This window comes from Rattus norvegicus, chromosome 9 (assembly GCF_036323735.1).
Source record: "Rattus norvegicus strain BN/NHsdMcwi chromosome 9, GRCr8, whole genome shotgun sequence".
Taxonomy (NCBI): Eukaryota; Metazoa; Chordata; class Mammalia; order Rodentia; family Muridae; genus Rattus; species Rattus norvegicus.
This window is the reverse complement of record NC_086027.1, coordinates 113,298,245-113,320,986: the sequence shown is the minus strand read 5'-3', so window position 1 is coordinate 113,320,986 and position 22,742 is coordinate 113,298,245. Positions and strand designations below refer to the sequence as shown.

Below are 22,742 nucleotides of genomic sequence, written 5' to 3'. Positions count from 1 at the left end.
AAAAAGGGTAATGAAACTGGGAGTGTCATCCTAGTACAGGTTTTTGGGAATCTCTGTCTCTGTGAAAAGAGCCCTGCTGGGCTGTGCCTGGGCAGAAAGAAGGCCATGAGAGTAGCCATGGTACATGTGGCCATCTTAAATGACTAGACCTGAGGACAGTCTGTGAATTCTATGGACACCCTAAGGGAAATTTATTGTAATTCATTCCTTGATAAAATGATGTTTTCTACTCAGATCTCAGGCCCTGGGGGTGTTGGGTATAACAACATGCCAAAGAGCTGACGTGTACACTCCTCTTTTACAGGTGATGGGAAAGTCAGAAGACGAGGAGGGCATCTTGATAGGAGGACAATGTTGGAATCCCAGAAAAAAGAAGCCAAGTTCCTCCATGGGGCTCCACCATTCTTCTCATATATATGCATGTTGACTTTCTAAGCAGGTACTGAGTGCAGATAAATTTCACCATGAGGTCCCCTGGACCTGGGGTGTCCCTCAGCCCTTTAGCCCGCTCCCTCTCCAGGCAGACAGTCAGTCCTTGCACATATCCTGTCCCTCTCCAGGATTTTCCTTAACTATGAAAATAAGACACTGAGTAGTACAGGTGGGAGGAGTTATCTTTTTTTTTTTTTTTTTGGTTCTTTTTTTTCGGAGCTGGGGATCGAACCCAGGGCCTTGCGCTTCCTAGGCAAGCGCTCTACCACTGAGCTAAATCCCCAACCCCGGGAGGAGTTATCTTAATCCTCTGTGTTCTGACCTTCTGTCACTATCTCTCTTCAGATGCCTCCAGTTATGATTCTGACCATCAGTAAGCACTTAATGGTCATGAGGCTTCCCTGACAGGAACAAAACAGGACTGAGCCAAAATCTCATTTCTGTGCTCCAAAGTCCTTCCCTGTTTGTGGTTGCTGAGGACGGTCTGAAGAGAAAGACGGGACCTGCTGTGTCAGTGAATGCCCAACCTCTGGAACTCTGTGAGTTGGAACTGTAGTTGCTGCTAATGCTGCTGCCTCTGAGGCAAAAATCTAGTTCAGCTTGTGAGAAGATGAGCTTTCCATCCTCCAACCTGAACTTTCTGTCTCAGAGCAGACGGTGTGTACACTTGAAAGGAAAGACCAGGTAAGGAACATGGTGAGGTCCCAGGTGGCTCTCACCGTGTGCTTCTTCTCAACCCACGAACCCAAGTTCCTTCAGTCCCATCTCAATATTACTCATAGTTCTAAGATGAATAGCGTCCTGGAGGGCTGATAGGACTAACAGATCCCTGGGTGGCATGTCCCCTGCACAGACTCTTCAGGATCTCCTGTGAGGGCCTGTCCCTCTTCATTCATTACCCATCCTGTGGTGTGAATCCCTGAACACGCTGACACTCACTGCTCAGTGTGCACACCTGCCCGCCACTTCCAGGAAGTTCTCCCGCTGTTGGATTCTGGGTTCCAGCCTCCTTTTCTATAGAACGTGTTTAGTGTAGTCAAAAAGGAACCTGACTAAAACAGTGTTTTGAGTAGCTAGACTTCCATGATGCCTAGAGGCAGCATGAGGTGGGGTCCCTGGGAACACTTAGCTTTGTCTCTCTCAGTAAGCTACACTTTCGACAGGCATCAGCTGATCACAGGGAAGAAAGACACTTACTGTGCTCCCATCTTCAGTGAGCAAGTCTTCTCTGAATGGCATTTCCCTAGTATCAGCATGCTTCTCCAGGAACAGGGCAATATCCTATGATGTTCTACCATCCATGCACTCTCTCTGCTGTCCTCTGTGTCTGCACACTTAACTCCTGTGACTCTCTTTGTGAGGAGCTCATCCTCTGGTCTGTTCACACTTCTTCTCTGCAGAATCTCAGTAGTGTCAGGTCAGGAAGCTATGGGCTGGATCATGACCAAGGTACTGGGGACTCTGTCCTTCTCATCCCATGGTATCCCATCCTCTCATGTCTTCCTTGCAGATCCTGGTGCTTTCCCACAAGATGCTGCTGGATATGGCCCCGTGGCAGGCCAAGAGCCTCTGTCTGCCAGACAGGAGACACCGTCACTGAGTCCAGCAAGCTCACGTGCATCATCACAAGCAGATGTTGGATGGAGGTCTGGGAAACACAGTGTGGACACGTGTGATTTAGGTCCTCCATTTCAGTGCCTAGACCTAGAATTCCTCTGCACGTTGGGGCTTGGAAAATGGCCACGTGCAGAGGGGCTGGCAGTTCAGGTCAGTGGTTATTCCTCAAATGTGAGACCTCTGGGTATCCAACTGTTATCGAGCGCCTTCTCTTCCCTTGCCTTCCCCCACGCTTCAGCAAGGACGCTGCACACTCGTTTCTCTCAGTGCAGTGGTGGAAAGAGAGAAGAAGGGGAGTAGCACAGGCTTGCCTCTCAATATGATTGGTGTTTCAGGGAAGGTCATTAGTGGAGGTGCTCAGGGTCCCTGGAAACTCCTCTGTGCTGTCATCTGACATGGCACACACTGACAGAGTTCCCTCTGACGCTTGAGAGAACTCCCTGAAGGCAATTTTTACATTACGACTGGAGATGAGACATTCAGAGGGGGTGAGGCAGTGTGCCCCTGGTCCCACTGAGCATGAGTTGGGAGCCAGAGGTTGATAACTTTGACTGACTAAGGGAAACACCAGATATCTCTATGTTGCCCTGGGCTGTTTGAGAGTCAGTGCGATTATCTGAAATAAACCCTCTTCAGTTGCATTTCTATCACAGTGACGTGACACTTCCAAGTTATACTGCATGACCATGTGAAGCCAAGGCTCGTGTGCAAAGGGACTACCCATGTCATAGCCACAGTCTAGAGCAGAGGGAAAGAAAGGCCTGCATGAGGCTTGCTTGCTTGTGCTCATCTAGAGCTCTCTGCTGTCATGCAGTCTGGGACAGAAGCCTAGGGATTGGCACTACCCAAAGTGTTGTACCTTCCATTGTCAGTTAAGGTAATCAAAGAGGTCTTCTACAGACATCATCACAGAGGAACTTCATCTAGAGGACTCCTCTGTGAAGACTCTCCCTCCAGGTCACCTCTCCTGCACTGCTTGAGAGTCTGATTAAAGACCATGAATTGATCCAGTGGCTACCACAGCTCCCAACATTGAAAACTCTCAGACTCAGGACTAGAGGCTTCAGCTTCTCACTTTGCCTGGGCTCAAGGCTGACACCTTGTAGTGTGTTCTCTCTGCCAGCTCAGTTTCTCCCCACATTATACCTGACACTGTTTTCACTCAGCCATCAGCTCATAACTACGATGTCTCTACTGTGTCCTCGAGTAATGCTTTCCAGACATAGAGGAAGATTTCTCAGCAGACTCTTTGCCTTCAGGTTAATCCTCTTATTTCCACTGCCCAGTCCTTTTACAGGTATGAAGCCCCTTCCTCCAAGAAAGGATAGCGACTGGTCAGCCTCTATGCCATTTCTTTCTGTTACCGTGTGCTTCTTTGAGTAGGTCCAATCCTGTGCTACAGACATTACCCTAATTTTCACAGGTGGTATGGCTCTAAGAGCCTATAATCTTGCAAGTATGTTATATTATTTACATATATACTCATTCACTTCCGTATTCACTTTCTCCTTTATCCTCTCTGTCTGTCTGTCTGTCTGATACTTCTGCTTTCTGTCTTTGCATCTGTTTCTGCCTATCTCCTCTTCTCTCTCTCTCTCTCTCTCTCTCTGTCTCTCTCTCTCTCTCCCTCTCTCTCCCACCCTCCCTCCCTCCCCCTCTGTCTCTCTCTCATTGTTTGCGGGGGTGCAGCATGATATTTTCTGCGTAGCCTATAGAGATCAGAGAATACTCTATTATTGATGGAAATCTCAAACTTGGTGAAATACCAGGTATCAGATTCAATTGCCTATTTTTGGAAAAGATTTTGCAGGTGAAGAAGCTGAAGGATCTGAGGTAGTGCCAGTACATGCAGGAGTAGTGGACTGGTCTGGGGAGTGGGAGCATCTGCCTTGGCACACACAAACAATTTGTTCTCTTTTGGATGCCAGTCAGGACAATCTTATCTCTCCTGCAGACTTGCCTTGATTGTTGACTTGGGGATCCTCAACCTCTCAGCTTAGTTCTCTAGCGTTAAGTCTCATGGAATCTTAGCATCCTAATTCATTCACCCCTGATATTTCTCCCTAGCTTTATTTTGCCAGAACTTTCTGTGGTTATGACAGTACATCTGTAACACTTTAGGATGGTCAAGCCCAAATCAGGGTACCCTTACATAAGATGCTCTTATTTACCTGTGAGCAGCCCAAGCCAGGAACCCTAATCTAGACTCAGTGCTGAGAGTGAACTTAAAGCTAAGACCATGACCTTCCCCAGTATGGTTTCTGAGCCTGAGATCTGCCGGCTCCACTGTGAAACCTTCTTGATTCATTCAGGGTTGGGACTTTTCTATTCTTTCATTGTCAGTGTAAAGAAATACATCTGTAGAAGGTGGAAGTCGAGAAAGTAAGGGGCAGGGGTTTCTTGCACGATCTTGACCCATGCTGGGTCTTCTCCCTTCCACCTCCACCTTCCACACAAAATATACCCCAACTCTCCAAAGGTCATGCCCATTCCGGTGTCCTTCACTCAGGAGATTGGAGCAAGTGTCCAAGGAGTGATGGTCAAGCTCTGATTTCTCTCAGAGAGTCTGAGCTAGACCACTGATGTGCTGGGAAACACTTCCCTACTCTATGGGACCTTCATCTGCTGTAATGTCCAACAACCTGTTCAAGGAGCAATGTACCTCTGCCATGATGAATACAAGGTAGACAGAGAGTCCAGAAAAGAAAATGAGTCTGCCGTCTACCACCTTAACACTGTGCAATTCTACCTTCTAGGGAGCAGGGACAAATCTGCACGGTCCTACCTCCCAGAAGATGAGGCGAGGCGTTGCGGTTAGCATGACTCGTGACATGAAGCACTCAGAGGTTCACCACGAATCTGAAAGTCAAGACACCGACCTCCATTAATATTGTCTTCCTTAGCCTTCCCTTAGAGACAAAACTGAAAGTCACCGTGGACCTTATCTTTAACATGCTGGTAAGACGATCACCTTAGATAGGCGAGCTTTTGATGCTAAGTCATGGGACTCCTAGCAGCTCTGAGAGGAGAGGGCACAAAGGGAGCTCAGTCCTGCAGCTGACACCACGCATGGCTGATGTCCTGGGGTTCTGTTCTCAGGGGGCAGCACGGGGAAACTTCTACATCATGTGAAAGGAAACTCTCCCAAGCAGCCTCAGGTCTGCACCTAGAGCAGAGGCTTTGATGGCACCACATCCTAAAGCTAGTGAGGTTGGAAACATGGCTGCGTATGACTAGTCCTACCACTCTTGCTGCAGCTGTTGTCAGGGACGTCCCCATACCTCTTCATCCAATGCCTCCTGGTCTGACTTAGATACTCTTGCTGGAATCACAACCCAATGCATCTAAATTGTCCATATATGGAAGGACAGGCTATTTGTTATGTTCTGGTAAATGTACTCATGTCTGTCCATCACTGAGATAAATGATACACTGTGACCTTGTGAGAAAGGGGACACCAGGCTGAGGCAGGTCTCTCCTGAGGTTGACTGCCCTGACCACACAGAAACCCATCAAAACTCACAGGAAAGGGCCACATTTGAAGCCCTGGTTGACAGGCCCCAGACTCTCCTTCCTCCTGGCTTTCTTTGTAAAACACTCTTCCCCTCAGACAGACCCATTTCAGTCATTCTCACAGACATCACCTTGGCACACAGTCTGGATAGCATCTCCCTTTGTGTGACATGGAGAGATGTTGGCCATGTCCTGTTTCCTAACAGTGATAGAGTAAGCGCGCTTTACTGCACATTTAACCTGTCTCAGCAGGCTTTTGTGTAACATGGGCAGTTGTTGGCCTTGTCCAGTGTCCTAACAGCTCTACAGTGAGCCCACTTCACCACACAGCCCGGCCTGTCACAGCAGGCTTTGCTCTGAGCCATGCAGGACTCTTCCTCCTTGTGTGAGCTCTCCCTATAAAGTAGACCTAGGGAATGTTATCTGAGGATGTCCCTCCACCTTGTAAGTCTTCCCAGCTCCCCCACCATGTCCTCAGCATTTAGAGGTGAGCAAAGGCATCAATTCCACCCATTGCACACAGCAGCTAACTCACACCCCATTCTTTCCTGACCTGGTCCAGATCTCCCCTCCAAACTACTCAGAGGATGGTATCCATCTCTCAATTGTCTGAGGTGCATTAGGAGGGAAAGCAGAGGTGAAAGATCCTTTCTTGAGCATCCTCAGTTTTAGCTATTCCGACACACAGAGGGAGACCATGACTGCAAGCTGGCCTTTGTGAACACCATATCATCTAGGGACATGAAGCTCTGACATTGGTACTTCTCTACAGTGGCAGTGGCCCGTGCTCTCATAACAGTGCTTTCTCTTTATAAATCTTAGAGGACAGAAGGTCCGTTCTCCCACAGATATGAGCTGGGTTTAGTACTACACATGCTGGGAGATGAGGATATTCAAATGGAGATGTAGCCTGTTCCTTCTGGCCCAACAGGGAGCCATAGATCACCTATTCTTTTCCCTGTCTGGAAATCTCAGGCTCTTCTGAGTTTAATATAAGGAGACACTGGACTATAGGCTAGGGTCTCTGATGCAAAAATGTGTCCATTTCATGCACATTTTGCCCACTTGCCAACCATGTTCTCTGGCTTTTCAAGAGGACATAGTGTACATTAAGCTTTGTCACTGTCTCTGGAGAACTCAATCTGGCACTTCCTGTGGAGGATGCCACCTGAAAAGCCATGTGATTTTATTATTTTCTTTTTTCTTTTGATTTTATTATTTTCAATGCATGAACTTACTGTTCTCTTTGGTATATATGAACATTCATGAATATCAACTTAGAACTCTATAGACAAGATGTATTTGAAAAATGTCAGTGCTGTTATCCTGACCTATGCCCTCAAGTCCCCACTCCACCTCCTGACAGGTTATCTCATCACCAAAATTTGCTGTCTTTCTAATATTTGCTCAGTTGCATCTGGCTCATGGTTCCTGGGGATGTCTCCTTCTGGTTTCTAGCAATGACCCTGCTGCTTCGAGCTGGCAGACTGTCTCATTTTTCTCAGGTGTTTGTTGACTGGTCCATCCATCTCCCTTCTCTTGTTTGATGTGCAGCTTCCATTGTAAAACACATTGCAAGAAAGAGTTGAAAAGACCACTTGTAAAATTTATTAATGGGCTGAATTCTCAGGAAACCCGTAGCCACGAGAAGGAGGTGCTTCAAGAGACACTAGTAAGCTGTGAAACCCTATCAAATTCCCAGTGATGTGTTCAAATGAGTGATGCTCGAGTGTGTTTAAATTTGGGAGAACTCATTTGGTACTGAGGAGCCTAGATAGTTCTTTTCAAAAGGCTAAGCTTGGGCCTACCGATGCAGAGTTTAGAGAATTCCACTTCAGCTTTCAGGCCTACCCAGGGATGAAAATAAATCTACTAATATCTTTAGGCACAAACATATAAGCCCAGGAGCCACCACTACAGGGCATGAATGGTCCTTTGCTGGTAGCTAACCTGTCATCCTTTAGGCTTGAGCTTCCCTTTTGTCATGTTTGCACTGCCTCTTGGCCTACACCATACTCTCTTCTTTGCCATCCCCAAGTCTGGGACATTACAAAGGCTGGATGATGTTGCAATGAGGGGTCTACTGGCTTACCCCCTAATTAGAAGCTGCTTGAGTTGTGGGGTTTTCCTGGGTTCAAGGTACCTGAGCAGAGTGGGGCAGCACAGGTACACACAGTCTGGAATCAGTGGTCACGCTTTAGCCATTCTCTGCTCTACTGTGGAAGACAGCACAGGAGAGGAACTTGACACTTAGCTGACTTGCTCCTCATTATACTCACAGCTTTTCAACGTAGACCTCACCTGCTCTGGTCAAAGTTGCAGTCCAGTGTGTTATGAGTTCCAATAACTCAATGGATACTGTTTTGTAGAACGTTCTGCACATCCATGTTGAGCCAGCCTTTCATATCACCATGTCTTGTGATCCCTTCAGAGTGCATCTCAACATTGATCATCGTGAATAGACCTTCTAACCAACACTGAGAATTCATTTGCCAGAAAATGGAACATCCTTGTGGAAATGACATCTCTGGACCCTCATAAGCCCATCCTGGTGGAGGGTAGAGCTCTGTCAGTCATGGGAGCAGTGCGTCTCTGCAGGTCAAGATGAGTGGATTCGTGGAAACTTTTATCAAAATGTGTTAATGATCTCAAGCATTTGACTGTTAAGTAAGTGTTCAAAATGGTGTGTGGACACCCCATTTGCACAAAGGAGGCAAGAAGTCTGCTGAAGTCTTGGGGGTTCTGGACCCGGCTTGTGTGTTTAGCAAGGCTCAGGTGTGGGAGGACACCTCTGGACAGGGGCATATCTGCAGTGTCCCACCATTTCCTCATGATGCTCCCATGAGACTGGGAAATGGAGAGGACACTGTCATACTAAAATGGAGTCTCTGGTGTATGAATGTAGGTCTGTGCACAGTGGAGTGGGTGCTCATCAGAAGTAACATTTGCACATTTTTTCCAGCTATGGAGGAAGAACCATTGGCCATCATCCTCACCCGTGGATGTGTCTATATGTCCGTCCCAGCCCTTGAGCTGTCAAGTCTCCAGGGAAAACTTCGTAGGGGAAGGTGCAGGATCTACGTGTGGGTCTCTTTGCTTGCCTTCAGTACACGGATAACACAGGTGATGCTTCCTCTAACTGGGAATTTGATGGCTGAATGTATAATTGTGTCTGTCTCTCCTTCACAGTATCTGGGACCCTCACATTCTCTGTGCTCACCAACTCCATTCTTGAAGTCATGGTCTGACCACAAATTATTAGACTTTTGAGGTGTTTATGAGGACAACCCTGACTGGATGTTTCCTTTTTTAGCCACACTTAGGGAGGAAAACAAAGGCCTTGAGACGCCACGCTGTTCACCAGCTCTAGCAATGCAGGAGCAGAGCCTGCAACCAACATCAAAACTTTTGAGTCTGAGGACCCTGTCACCTTCCCCAGGACAACTACGATGCCACTGGACAGGCAAGTATGGCACAAGTTAACTCTTTCCAAAAAGAGCCTGACTGTCCTAGTGCAGAGAGCCCCCAAGTCCCCTCTCTCAGCCTCCTTCTGTTCTTGTATGTCTCCTTGGCTAGCACTTCAGTGAGCTTCTGATTCTGCTGACAGGAGAGCTCCACCGAAAAGCTCAGACTTCAGGTTAGAGGGACAAGTATAGCAAGGACGGTTTCTTATGCATTGGTAGGGGTGCTAGGAAGTCTGGGAGGTGCAGACTGGTGGGAAAAGAGCTGGAAACATATTCTGCAAGAAACCATTCTTCTCTCAACTTACACAAGATCCTTCATTTTTTTTCTCCATATTCAGCCTCTTGTCAAACATTTTGGCCTTGCTGATGTCCACCGCTTAGCAGTAGATTGCAGCCAAGTAGCCTGGGCTCTATAAGGAGGGACCACATCCTTAGGAAGTACTTGGAAAGCATCCATGCACAGGAGGAAAGTTCAAATCCAAAGTCTCATCAGAGATTCCAGGATACAGAGAGCCTGACAGCCTCAGGTCAGAGGTTACCTTGAATCCTAGAAGAGGAAGAAGGCCCCACTCCACAGAAGAAGCTTGGTGATGATGCTGTTGCAACCAGGACTAGGAATGTGACACTTGTGTCTGTGGATACCGGGTTCAGGAGTCTTGTGCCCAGGTATCCACAGTCCTCAGGTACCTCATTTGGTGGAATTTTGCAAGTTCTGACATTGTCAGTGTTATGTGCTAGTCGTGTCCCACTTGACACATAAGCTAAGAAAGATAACCTCTGAGTGGATATAGGATAAGATTTAAACTTAGGACTACATGCAGCCAGAAAGATGAAATCTTTCAGCCAGGGGTTGAGACATGTCTACTGGCTGAGGAGCTCACTTCTCAACGGCTCTCCTGATAGCATACACTGGGAGAGTAGGGTGGGGAAGAAAAGAGGTATCCTGGGGTTTCCCCTGGCTCCTTTAGTTGTATTCCGGGCTTTCTGCAGCAGCACATGACATGCAAGTAATATGTTGCTAATACTTTACCCAGTCTTCCAGCTGGCAAACCCTTAAAGCAATCCTTTGGTGTGTGTGCACTGTTTTAATAATATATACAGCCCTGGCTTTATGTAACTCTATGCTTCCTCAAGATTCCTAGGTCCCATGAAGATTTTAGCTTGTTAAAACAGATGTCTGGAATGTGGGGCTTGTAAAATTGGCTGTTGCCTCAAAAGTGCAACCTGATGAGGGTTTGACATAGACGCCCCATCATGAGTTTCACTGTCCTCAGGAGGACACGTAACCATCAAACAAGGATGCTCCCCATTTTGCAGAAGAAGAGATAAAAAGACTTCTGAAGCTTCTGCAACTTTCAAAAAGTGATCCTGAAGCAAGGAGAAGGTGCTGACTTAGGATGAGACCTCGAGCTCATATGTTCAACACAAAAAATCCATCCATCCATCCATCCATCCATCCATCCATCCACTCACCCTCTCTCAAACATTCCTCCCTTTCCTCAAAAAATGTGCCTAGAATGTCTCCAGGATCTCCTGCCCGTGAACCTGGTCTCTAAAGTCACTAATTTTGGGCTGCACTATGCGGAGCTCTTCTGCACTTTGCTGCTCACAGGTCCTTTCTTTCCTCTGCCTGGGATCCCCGTCCTGCAACTGTGCATTGTTTCTCCTTATCAAATCCAACATCCAGATGATCCTGCTTGAGTGATCCATAGACTTCTTAAACCCCCTGGGCTCTGCTGCTCTCTAGAAACACCCTGGAGGAAATCCTAAGTGAGGCTTCACCTGTCACTGGGCACCTGGGAGGCTGGAAAAGCTGGCAGGCCTCAGCAAAGCAGCCCAGGCTTGTCCTGCAGATGACCCTCTCTAGACATGAGGAGCTTCCATGTGTCCAGCAAGGGCAGAATGGTAGGGCCTCCTTGTGTACACACAGAAAGATACCCAGGTCAAGGATTCCACTGTGCTTAGGGCGTGAGCACAAGAGTGGTGAGATTGGTCCCCGGGGATCCTTTTCACTTGGGTCCAGCTTGAGCCGCCATAGAAGACTTCATAGAGAAACTTCAGGAAGAAGGGCTGGGTTACAGAATGAAGATGAGGGGAGGAATCCTGCACTGAAATGCTGTCTCCCAGAGCTGGGGAGATAGATCAGTGGGAGAAATGACATGGAGTAGCTTTATTTTTAGGATGAGGTAGGCACTTTGATCTCTATGTTTTAGGCTGGACACAGATACTCATATCAAAAGTTTTCAATGATTTGAGCTTGACAATGTATTTCAGGTTATAAGGGAAATGGAACAAACATTTTAATAAGTGAATAACACATTAAGGTGTGGAGGTCTCTAAGTGGCTTGATGGAGGTCACACAACAAATGAGGTCTCTGGGTCTCTTCATTCTGCAGCCTGCTGCCGCCTTTGATGACCTGGATCAATTATTCCTCCCACTGCATCTCCCCAATGCTTTTACATAGCTCACACTGCACGCTGTCTCTAGACAAATATCTATTATCATGATATCAATTGCATTTAGGAAAATTCTCATACTTGATCACAAAATTCAATCAATGTTTTAATTGGGCATGATACCTGGATGATATTCCTATGATATAACCCTGGGAACATTGCCATTTCAGAAAGCAGGTAACAGATGAGTAGATTCCCAGTGACAATCCTTCAAGGTTTACAGAGGCTGTCATTCTCTGGGTCCTTTTAGAACTTGGATTTCTAGCTGCATTTCAGTGCATGCTAAAGTCCTGCGCTAGTGACAAAATCTTAACGTGTCTCCCTGTGAAGGTCTGTCTGTCTCAAAACATCCCCCAGGTGTGAGGGCACTTCAATCTGGGGAGGATTCAAGGATCGAACCCCTTTGAGCTGCAAGCGGTACAAGCACCATTGAAAGACAAGCCTGCACTCTCTCCTCTGCCTCCTCTTGCCTCCTCTCAGTTTGCAGCCCAGGGTGTTGCCTAAATGCCAAGGGCATATGGCTCCTGAGTTTCCCGAAGGTCATATAAGGGACAGCCACTGCTGAACATGAAGGAGCTGTTCATGTTCAGGGAACAACAGAAGAAAATGAAAAACATGGAGACCCTTTTGCCCCATGACATGTCTTACAGGGGAACGTTGTTCTGAGCACAGAGGCCTGAGGAGCTGTGGATAGGATCAATGCTTCTTTCTTTATGGGGTATAGAGAAGTATATGACCAGGGTCCAAGTCTTTGTGAAGGGTCCTTCAGAAAAATCAGTTTATGTCAGCTCTTTCAATATTAAGTATGTCCCCATTGTTTTCTCAAATTCTCTTCTGGACAGATGATGTGTGTACAATTCTGGGCCAGGCAATAAAGCTTGAAACAGGACATCTGTGTCTGAGATGGGAGTCCAAGGCCAAGGAAAGCTTAAATGGCGTGGGTCAGAGGCAGGCGGGCCTCACCTCAGAAAAGGCAGAGAGCTGAACCTGAGCCAGGTGCTACAGTGAGACTCTTGTCTCCGGGAACGTGGTGTCTTCAGGATGTTCTGGCTCTGTCCTTGTGGCTTCTCTATGTGAGTCCAAACACTGGAGGGCACGGCCTCTGAAGGCTGGTGCACACAGCAGTCTGCATATGGTTTGCACCTTCTTAGGCCATATACGAAGGCCGGGTCAAGCACAGAAAATAAACACAAGCTTACCCTAGACATGGGTGTGACTTTTCTCGATGGAACTGCAGAGAGAAAAAGGTGTGAGAAGCCCCATTTCCATCCAAGAAGGCCTAGGGCACAGGAGAAATCCTAACCTTCCGCATAGCAGCAAAAGCAGGCCCAAAGGTGGCTTTGACTTCCACTCGGTCTCGTATCCAGGCAGGCAACTTGGCCAGGATGGAGGGCCGGGCATACCGGTGATCCAGGAGCACAATGCTGGCAAAGTCCTTCTGGTGCCTGATGGCCCTGCCTGGGTAGATGTGTAAGTCAGGACCCTTGAGCGCAACTCACCTACCAACACTGCATGTGCACTGGGGTCTCCTCCTTCCCTGACCACTCAAATGGACAATAGTGTACGCAGTAACAACCCTCCTGCCTCAAACCAGCTGCCCCCAGCAGCTGCCCCACACTTACCTATGGATTGGTTTATAGCCTTCATACACAGATTCTCTATCAATACCGTCCCTGGCGGGGGCTGACCATGTGTCCTAGGCTGAGAAGAAAACAGAAGAGGGAAGCTCAGAATCTTACCTCTGCTTGCAGTGTAGTGCAGGCTTTGGAGCAAACTCAGGTTTCACGAGTCTGAGTCAACAGCTTGTGGTATAGTTCACGCCACAGAGAAGATCAATGGGTTAGAGGTGTACTCCAAACCTCTAGGGAAGACAGCAGTCATTTGTGCAGTGGGAGGTCAGGCTGCAATGCCTTGTCATCCAGTCCCAGGGTGTGGGTGGCACTGCTTCCTCCCTTTCCCCCTCTCAAACACTTCAGGTACTCACAATGGTCTGATCCAAGTAGGCCATCTTCTCTTGTAGCTCTGGAGACTTAATGTTGGGGTACGGCATCCCCACCATCACCACACACCTGTATAGCATAAGTCATCAAGTCAGCATGTAGCTACCATGGACACTGCATCAACTGATAGGTGGAACGAGTTTTGTGTGATTTCATGGGCCTTTATGGTGTGTGCTGTACACATGCGTGTGGAGGCCAGAGGATGATAGATGTCAGGCACTGTTTTCTGACACTCTTCACACTATTCTCTAGGACATGGTTTTCCAGTAAATCTGAAGCTCACAGGATGCTAGGACTCATGGGCAGAACTACCCAGGGCCTGTCGCCTCTGACACACAGTGCTTACTGGTAAACACAGCCAGTGTGTGTGTGGAGATCTGCGTCCTCTTGCCTTCTGGGCATGCACCGTCACTCACTAAGCCATGTCCCACGCACGCTCCTACCACTTGTGCGGCCCTCTCGCTCCCATGGAGGTACCACTGGAAGGCTGTTTTAGCTCCCATCAAGCCAGGCAGGCCAGGACCCGAAGCAAGCCATGGCTTCCTTCTTCTCTGGTCTAAACAGCCAGATGGACAGTGATTTCAAATAATCCACCCACAGCCTGCAGCCCCCAAGCAGGTCGTGTGGGTACTGACCCCATGGCATGCCTTAGCAATTAGGGCCCAGTGCTCCCAGCCCCGGCAGACAAGGGGACACACCTACCGGCCCAGGTCGTCCGAGAAGTTGATCCCTTCACTCATCTTCCCTCCAACCACAGAGAGGAGAAGGGCCCCTGTCAGATGGCCTTCTGAGTGACTGCAGCTCTGTCAGGACAGAATCACAGCAGGGTTCCTGAGCCAAGCCTGGGAGCCACACAACTGTTCCCAGCTGCCAGGCACAGGTGGTCTCTGGACGCAGCCTCACTTCCGTCTCTCACCGCAATGCACGTGGAATACGCCGTCAGCACCTGCTCCACCTGGCTCGCTCTCTTGGGCTCTTGAAAGATCTGAGGGTACAAGATGAGGCCTCCCAGCAAAAGGCTTCAAAAGACTGATTCTTGAGCCCAGTCTGGGTTTTGAAGCATGTGGATGGATCATGTAGTCAGGCTACAGCAAAGCCCTGTGGCCTGCGTGCCAGGCCTCGACTTGGTAGATGCCAAGTTAACAAGGTTGAGGGCCTCTCGGAAGAGCTACAAGTAGCAATGTCCTCGTAGACAGGCTAAGGGGCACTCACCTTTTTCCTGACAGACAAACGTGCCAGCAGGCCAGTCTTGTCCCAGTGAGCATGTACCTGGCGCAGGTACTCGTAGGAAGGAAGGAAGCACACCATCCCTCCAGGGACCACGTTGCACAAGTTACAGAGAATGCGGCCCGTCTCCTCCATCTGCAAAAAGCAGACAAAGAGCCGGCCTAGAGCGGGGCCCACAGCCCCAGCCACACAGGATGGAAACTGAGCAGCTCCCCTTTGGTATCATGCAATGTGTTCGCTACTTTTAAGAGAAGTCCTCAACTGGGGCTTGGGGTGACTTGGTGCATTTATGCAATATCCCATCACTGGTACCCCAGAGATGACAAACCAGACTCTTGGTAAATCTCCCTATGTCCCTGTTTCATGAAGAATACCAACCAGAACAAATCGGCACTGAGAGGCCACAGGAGTTGTGACCTAGAAATTCACCCTTCCCAGGATAGAGACAAGGAACAAGAACCCCAAACTGGCCAGCCTTCTCCTGCCCTGCATCCTCACGGGATGACAGGAGTTCTTTAGAAAGTATTAAGAAATGTATGGTGAGGAAGGCAGACCATCCATCTCCATGCCAACACTGGTAGTGCCCGATGCCTGGTCACAGGCCAGCAAGGACAGGGGGGAGGCTGGCACTAACCATCTGAGGCAGCTCTCTTCTCTGGTAGGTGAATTCCAGCTGTTGGTTAGAGGGCCCACTGCATATGATAAGGGGCAAGATGTTGTCTGGAGGGATCACGTGACCTGGTGATAACAAAGGAAGGCTGAAAACTAGTGTCTAGGTAGGGCAGTTTTTCAAATCATTTTTCCATCTAGGAGCTAAACTTTGAAATGCACTTAGCTCCTCTCTGCACTGACAGAGCAGTGTGAACAATGTGGTGAGCAGAGCGCAGAGCCTGAATCTGAGGAAGTGTGGTGGTAAGCAAGCCCACTAAGGTGCCAGCCAGTGGAGTCCTCTGCCTTTGCCCATTCTGCCCTCCACACAGTTGCTTACCACAGGAGAACTCAACCACTCTCGAAGCTTCTACCCCAGAACACGCCAGCAGCTGCTCCCGAAAGTCAGACACCTGCAGCAATGACATCAGGCCTTGTGACCTCAGAGCCTGGGGTTGTGTGCTCTTGCAGTGAATGCAAGAGAAGGCTGGGCTAGGAGGCAAGTCCAGACACAGGAAAGGAGGAGCAGCCAATGATCCAAGGCAAAAGAAAACAACTGCTATCCAGTGTCCCCAGAAAACTTAAGAGAGAGCAGCAAGGGAAGCACCAGGATATACATTCACATCAATAATAGGGACACATGTTCGAAAAACGAAACTAATCAAACATTGCAGTCAGGGAACACAGTAACAAAACGAACAGTTCTCAACACAGGAAAAAGAAACGGCCAATAAAGTGTGAAGAAATGCTCACCCTTACTCGCCACCAGAGAAATGGAAGTCAAAACTATGCTAAGATTCCTGCCTTATCCCAAAAGAATGACTGTCAAGGCTCGGGGACCTTCAGGAAGAGGGGAAGATGGATTATGAGAGCCACGGGTGGAAGGAAATGTCTCAGGTCACACCAGGGCAAGTGACTGTGACAGATGGGATCCCGAGCAAACGCAAGGCAGGCAGAACCCCAGCATGGAGGTAGGGTTGTGGGGACAAAATCCCAGCACTAACCGAGGAACTACTGGCCTGACAACTGCTGCAAGAGGGAAGGCCTGTTTTCTTTAATGATGTGAACCCCTAGTAGGTTGATGACACAGAGGCAGACAGAACACACTACCAAGACTGACTGGGCAACACAGCACGGCCTTGATGGGCAGCAGAGCTCATGGGGAGGCGAATATGTTCAAACACAGCAGATAAAATTCTCAAGCAACACAAATATTTTTTAAATGGCAAGAAAAGAGAACAAAGAAATCTGGCAAGGATGTGGACAACAGGCCTGCGACACGGCTGGTGGGAATGTAAGGTGGCCTAGCCACCGTGGGAGTCAGTGCACAGCTTCCTGCAAACAAAACACACTGAAAGTGGATCTTTCGTATGCACAGCTGAATAAACAATGAAATAAGAGGAGGAGGACATGCCGGGTCCTACAGTGTGGGGATTTCTACGATAGCTACAGGGAGAAAACAGGCAGAGTCTGGAGGAGTTCAGGCTGAAGATGACCAGCTGACTAAGAGACCAGGAGAGCAGAGCCTGGAGGGACAGCAAGAGAGGAGCAGGGGACGAGATGGTGCACTGTACAGGATTCAAGCTGGGAAAGGAAAAGGAAGCCTAGCTGCTGGAAGAAGGGTTTTAGGGGAGGTAGCAGGGTGGAATGCTGGGAGGAGCCACAGGTTCTAAAGGATCCTGGAAGAGCTGCTATCACTTTGATGGGTTAAAAGGCGCCTCACTTAACCATTTGTCCCAGGATTCTGAGACCTAACAGCAGCTCTACTACTCCAGAATATGGAGCCAAAGGACTCCAAAAACCCACAGAGGGATTCCACACCGTGCTCACTGCTGCACTAAACACCAAACAAGATACCCATCAACAGAGGCTTGGACACAGAAAATGTGGTCTACAAGACAGGTTTTGTTTTACTGGGCAGTGATGGCACATGCCTTTAATCCCAGCACTTGGGAGGCAGAGGCAGATGGGTTTCTTGAGTACAAGGCCAGCCTGGTCTACAGAGCAAGTTTCAGGACAGCCAGGGCTACACCGAGAAGCCTGTCTCGGGAGGCTGAGGCAGGGAGGCAACTCAGGAAGATCACATTACGTGAACTAACTAGCTGCAGCCCTAGATGCTTTACATGACCCCATCACACATAGATGATACAGTGTGGAAGTGCCATTGTCGGCGGGAACAGTGGGAGGGAAAGCAGGGAAATAGGAAGGAGAGTGAAATCCTAGGAGGATATCCTCAACGTATACACATATACAAAATCTTTAATAAAAACTTGAGGCCTGCACAGATGACCCCATGGTTAAGAACCTTCATTGCTTTGGCAGAGGACCTGGGTTTGGCTCCTAGCACCCATGTGCTGACTCAAGAGTCTGAAACACCAGGCAAGACAGCTCATTAAGACTACACAGTAAGAGCTGGACATGGTGGTGGACACCTTTATCTCAGCACTTGAGAGGCAGAGGCAGATGATTCTCCTGTGAGTTTGAGGGCAGCCTGATCAACACAGGGAATTCTAGGACAGCAAGGACAGACAGACAGACAGACAGACAGACAGACAGACACACACACACACACACACACACACACACACACACACACACATTACATAGTAGAGAGACTTCCATCTCAAAAACCAGCAAACAGAACAATAATGGCCACGCACAGTGTTAACACCAAATGAATACACACGAAGCCAAACCAAAAACTAAACCAGCTTCTACATGGGCTTAGAATGTGCCTTGACTGTAGAGTATGTGCCTGGCACGTACCTGGTTTTGAGGGCCATTAGCTGTAACACAGGGAACGCAACAGAAAAGTCCTTTTTTTTTTTTTCAGAGCTGAGGACCGACCCAGGGCCTTGTGCTTGCTAGGCAAGCGCTCTACCACTGAGCTAAATCCCCAACCCTAGCAAAGTCTTAAGAAAGTTCCAGCCTCCATTCTAGCAGGCAACCAAGGCTGGAATCCAACTGTAATAGTCCAACAGTCTACACTATAGAGGGCTCTCAGGGTGGAACAAGGAACAACCCTGGGTCACAGAACTGAGAAACTGGAGACAATGGGAAGAGTGTAGTACCCACTACACAAAGCAGGACTGGGGTGAGCGGCACCTCATGTCACATTTAAATGCAGCACCGAGGAGTATGCTAGAATAAACATTTGCTGACAAGAGTAAATAGTAACATCGTGTACAGAGAGAAACAGCAAACTATACCAATAATGTAGAAGTGTGGTTTAAATATCCACGGAAGTTACAGACACCAGCACGACCCTTTGGTTTCCCCAATTCTGTAGTTAAAGCTTGTCTTTGATGTCTATGAAATAAAACTAACTTTTCAAAACCATACAGGCAATGACTTTCCAGGAGATGCTGGCACAAGGAGGGACTGAGAGAACAGCAACTCCATGAGAGTCTGGACTACAGAAGGGCTTTTTCTCAGAGAGAGAAGCCAACTCCAGGGGCTGCAGACATACAAGAGACACAGGGCTGCCACCCCACCAGCCTAAAAGGCAAGGGCAGTGAAATGGTAGTGGTCCCTAGTAGGCGTTGCTAAGCCTGCATGTGCTGGCCCATTTGTGCTTAGGGGCCCAAGGACAGAGAGGAGAGGCTGATGTGTCCTTCCCGGGTACCTTACCGGCTGCATGGTGCCACCAGCAATGACCAGGGCTCGGCATTCCTTCACCACCTGGGCAAAGTGCACAGCTGGGTTCAAGAGTAAGAACTTAAGGCTGCTCTGACCAACACTGCCTGAAAGACAAACGGCAAAGGGACAGAGCTGACTACGCAGAGGAAACCCAGATGATCTATGGAGGGCAGTGAGCTCCTTTCTCCCTTTAAAAAGAAAGCATTTCTCCTGCCCTTGGTACCACAGACTCTGGGAACTCAGGGGCAAAGATAGTCTGGCCAGTGTCCCATAACCCTCGGACAACAGATAAGGTCCAGCCCCATCTAACCACAACCGCAAGTCTCTAGGTTCTGTAGGGACCTTGTCTGAGATAATTCAGCACCTCTGACACCCAGTCCCCAGGTCTACTGGTGGCTCCAGCCTAGGAGGCATGTGGTTCCTTCACACACAGAACCAGGCAGCGTGACAGAGTACTTCCAAGCTAGGCCCCTTGGTTACAAGCAGTGGATTACCTTGGCGGTTCACGATCACCCTGCCATCCTGGTTGGCTGTGGTGAGAGCTTCTAAAAAGGCCTCAATGTGCATCAGTGGGGAGGCAGGCCGCAGGGCTACAGCCTGGCCCTCCTCCAGGGAGTCTGCAGAAGAGGGCAGGATGGGAAAGAAGGCCTTCCTTATATGGAGTCCATGTCTCTCACAGGGCCTGTGTCTGGCTCTCATGGCTCACCATCCTAGCTCACCCTCAGGAGGCCCTGACTGCAGGCTCTTCAGGAACTGCTGGAAGCCACCCAGACCTCGGTTCTCCTCAGAGTCTGAGAGGGATGGAAGAACAACTCCAAAGCATTCTGTGAAGCCAAAGAGCTGTGTTGGGAACAAGAGGACAGACAAAAATGAGGAGGAACTCTGAGTAAGACTCCCCAACCAGCTGGCACCCATTTCCTCCCAGGCCAGGAGTCACCCCACCCTATGGACAGTGGAATCAGAAGCTAGAATCCTCAGGCAACAGAGTAAGCAGGCGGGGACACTCAGGCTCCTGGCCAAACAATGAGAAAGGTACCTTCCTGCTGAGCATGCTCTTCTCCAGGTACCGCTGAACCTGCAGAAGGAACATGGGCCATTGTGAGAAGGAAGCAAACTGTGGGCTAAACTCTAGAGACGGCCACTGAAGGGACAGGGCTCATTACCCCCTCAGAGGAACCCAAAGCCATGTAAAAAGGGAAAGGCAGTGGACCATGAGAGGCAGCCTGGTCCTTGGTTGAGCTAAAGGCTCTGAAGCCCCGGAGACCCTGAAGGGACAACAGGAGCTTTGCCTGCTCCCAGGAGCCAGACCCCTGCAATTAGCTGAAGCCCCCCATAGATATGTGGCCTCCACATGTAGCCCCAATGCCTCAGGCCAAGGAAAAGAGTTGTGCATGACCTGTGGTCACTTAGGCTCAAGACACAGATCTCTATGCTAATGAGGTACCTTTAGGCATAGAGGTAATAAGCTCCCTTCCCAGATATTCCTGGCCCCCGCAGAAGGTATTTACTCTCAGGGTGACCCTGAGAATTGGGGTATGGTTTTACACATCCACTTTCCACCATGGCATTAATGATTCAGACTGTCTGAAGGCCTTTACCTGTAGAGCTGCTAGCTAATCTCCTGTAGAAGGCCTCTCTGAGCTCCCAGACACAACCTCTATCAAGTTAAGGGCCTCCACCAAGCCTGCCGACCACGGCCAAGCTAAGGGCCTCCACCAAGCCTGCCAACTGTCAAGCTAAGGACTCTCCCTGTGGGCCCAGCCAGAGCTCTCCGCCATCCTGTTCTCTCCCTCTGCTTCTGGCTATATGCAGCCCATGGACCCCCACCTCCATTCTCAGCTCTTCCTCATCTCCTAGCAGGGCCTGGATGTCTAAGAGCCTGAGAACCGGAAGGCCCTGGCCTCATTGAAGACCAGCAGACTGGAACCAGCTCCAGCTGTCCTGTGCCTTAGACTGTGTTTTTCCACTCTGGAGTGGTCTCTTGGTGCTTCCCTACATCCCAGCACATGCCCAGAGCTACTTGGAAAAACTCAGTCAAACTCTCTGTGTTTGCCTCCCCAAGCAGCCATGCCCTGTGGCGGAGTGGATCCCGGACCCACAACCCCAAGCAATCTTACTGGTCTACTTTCTGAGTCGAGCAGTAGGCAGGTACTCACTACTCTAGTGGCCCTAAGAACGCAGGGTTCCACAGGAGACCTCACAAGCATAGCCTCACCATTGACGTTCCCACTCTCACCTTAAGGGAGTTCAAGACAAGATATGAAGGACAGGAAGGTTGGATCACAACCATCTGTAATTCCAGTTCAGCAGATCTCCCTTCTCATGACCTCCATGGGTACCAGGCATGCATACATGTGGTGCTCAGACATACATGCAGGGAAAACCCCCAAATACATTACAAAGAGCAAGGCACTAACTGCCAAGTGCCAGATGCAGATGGGGCCTTGAAGAAGAGGTGAGTTAAAATCAACGCCAAGGGTGGTGAAGACGGCTCATAAGCTCGCCACACAAGCAGACACCTGAGCTGGAATGCTCAGAGAACACACAAAAGCCAGAGTCAGTTAGCACTGAGTGTCTAACCACAATGCTCATACTGAGAAATGGGATGCAGAGAGGAGAAACAGCCCAGAAGCCTGTGAACCAGCGTGCCTGGCACAAACAGCGAAAACAACCAAGAGACCCTATCTCCAACAGGATAGAGAAAGCAGGGACTAACATGGGAAAACTGTCCTCTTGCCTGACATGCACCGTGGCGATTCAAAACACAAATGTGTGCTGGCATACACATTAAAAAGACAAATCTTGGGCTGTAGACATGGCTCCGAGGTTAAGAGGTCTGCTCTTCCAGAGGTCCTGAGTTCAAATCCCAGCAACCACATGGTGGCTCACAACCATCTATAATGAGATCTGGTGCCCTTTTCTGACCTGCAGGAATACATGCAGGCAGAAAGCTCTATGATGTATACATAATAAATAAATGTTTTTTTTAAAAAGACAAATCTTTAAAAAAAAACAAAGACAAACAAACAAACAAAAAACCTCAAAACCGTTCTAGGCCGGCCTGGTCTCTATAGTCTGAATTCCAGGATGGCCAGGGCTAGATAGTAATACCCTATCTTAAACATCAAAACACAAAATAGAAAACTAAAATGAAAACAGAAGTCTGGTCCTTTACTTCAGAGCAGAAAGGAGATGAGCCTGGCCCAGGGGAGGTGGGGATGCAGCCTCCCTGCATGCTCAGTAGGGAGAGGTTGGTACCTCTCCCCAGCTGACAGCGCATCATGAGGTCTGTGGGAAGTAGACAGATTGCAACCCAGGCTGGCATCGGGTGAAGTATGCCTTAGTCAGCCATTATAAAGGGAAAGGCAGAGGTGTGAGGCAAGCTGGAGAAAGAAGGCTGCCTCAAGGCTCACAGCTGTGGTAACCAAGAGCCATGGGGAATGTCAACTATTCAGAGCTGAACAAAAGAGGAGAAAGGTACCAAAGACGACCAACAGGATGACGATAGTGACAATGACCAGAATTAGTTTAAGGAACACTGATTTGAAAACTGGAAGGCAAGCATGGAGAGCAAGATCCAGGCTGGGTCTAGCTGGTGGGGTCCATCCAGCCACCCTTGGTTCACCCACAGGTAGCCTGGGCCAGTCGCCCTCCAGACCAGCTAATCTGAGCCTGTTTTCCTGTACTTTTGTTTTATGTTTCAGGGTTTCTCTGTGTGGCCCTGGCTGTAGACCAGGCTGACCTG

The 22,742-nt window shown here is 49.0% G+C and overlaps 3 protein-coding genes across 30 annotated transcripts in view; 2 read left to right on the top strand and 1 right to left on the bottom strand.

Annotated features, from left to right (window-relative positions):
• Smokwl4 (sperm motility kinase W like 4) overlaps positions 1-12,372 on the top strand; it is a 97,779-nt gene extending 85,407 nt beyond the window's left edge. For 4 of the 9 annotated variants that reach the window (XM_063267551.1, XM_063267549.1, XM_063267550.1 and 1 more), the window contains 7 exons: positions 305-439; positions 778-971; positions 1,943-2,199; positions 4,806-5,007; positions 7,994-8,229; positions 8,525-8,685; positions 8,876-12,372. The gene's annotated coding sequence lies outside the window, so the exon portion shown is untranslated. Of the gene's footprint in view, positions 1-304; positions 440-777; positions 972-1,942; positions 2,200-4,805; positions 5,008-7,116; positions 7,235-7,993; positions 8,230-8,524; positions 8,686-8,875 lie in introns of all 9 variants that reach the window. The other 5 variants (XM_063267548.1, XM_063267555.1, XM_063267553.1 and 2 more) reach the window with 5 other exon arrangements.
• The window catches only part of Smokwl6 (sperm motility kinase W like 6), a 46,570-nt gene extending 34,198 nt beyond the window's left edge, over positions 1-12,372 (top strand). For all 9 annotated transcript variants that reach the window (XM_063268180.1, XM_063268182.1, XM_063268181.1 and 6 more), the window contains 7 exons: positions 305-439; positions 778-971; positions 1,943-2,199; positions 4,806-5,007; positions 7,994-8,229; positions 8,525-8,685; positions 8,876-12,372. The gene's annotated coding sequence lies outside the window, so the exon portion shown is untranslated. The remainder of the gene's footprint in view (positions 1-304; positions 440-777; positions 972-1,942; positions 2,200-4,805; positions 5,008-7,993; positions 8,230-8,524; positions 8,686-8,875) is intronic.
• Positions 11,295-22,742, bottom strand: part of Ddx11 (DEAD/H-box helicase 11) — a 104,807-nt gene continuing 93,359 nt past the window's right edge. For 11 of the 12 annotated variants that reach the window (XM_063267345.1, XM_063267346.1, XM_039084770.2 and 8 more), the window contains 13 exons: positions 20,034-20,072; positions 19,717-19,837; positions 19,492-19,614; positions 18,989-19,101; positions 15,699-15,771; positions 15,345-15,448; positions 14,696-14,845; positions 14,400-14,468; positions 14,186-14,286; positions 13,468-13,552; positions 13,106-13,184; positions 12,787-12,941; positions 11,295-12,714 (listed from right to left, as the gene is read on the bottom strand). In XM_063267345.1, the coding sequence (XP_063123415.1) occupies positions 12,679-12,714; positions 12,787-12,941; positions 13,106-13,184; positions 13,468-13,552; positions 14,186-14,286; positions 14,400-14,468; positions 14,696-14,845; positions 15,345-15,448; positions 15,699-15,771; positions 18,989-19,101; positions 19,492-19,614; positions 19,717-19,837; positions 20,034-20,072 (1,248 nt within the window). In that variant the 3' untranslated portion in view covers positions 11,295-12,678. Of the gene's footprint in view, positions 12,715-12,786; positions 12,942-13,105; positions 13,185-13,222; positions 13,345-13,467; positions 13,553-14,185; positions 14,287-14,399; positions 14,469-14,695; positions 14,846-15,344; positions 15,449-15,698; positions 15,772-18,988; positions 19,102-19,491; positions 19,615-19,716; positions 19,838-20,033; positions 20,073-22,742 lie in introns of those variants that run through there. The other variant, XR_010054611.1, reaches the window with a different exon arrangement.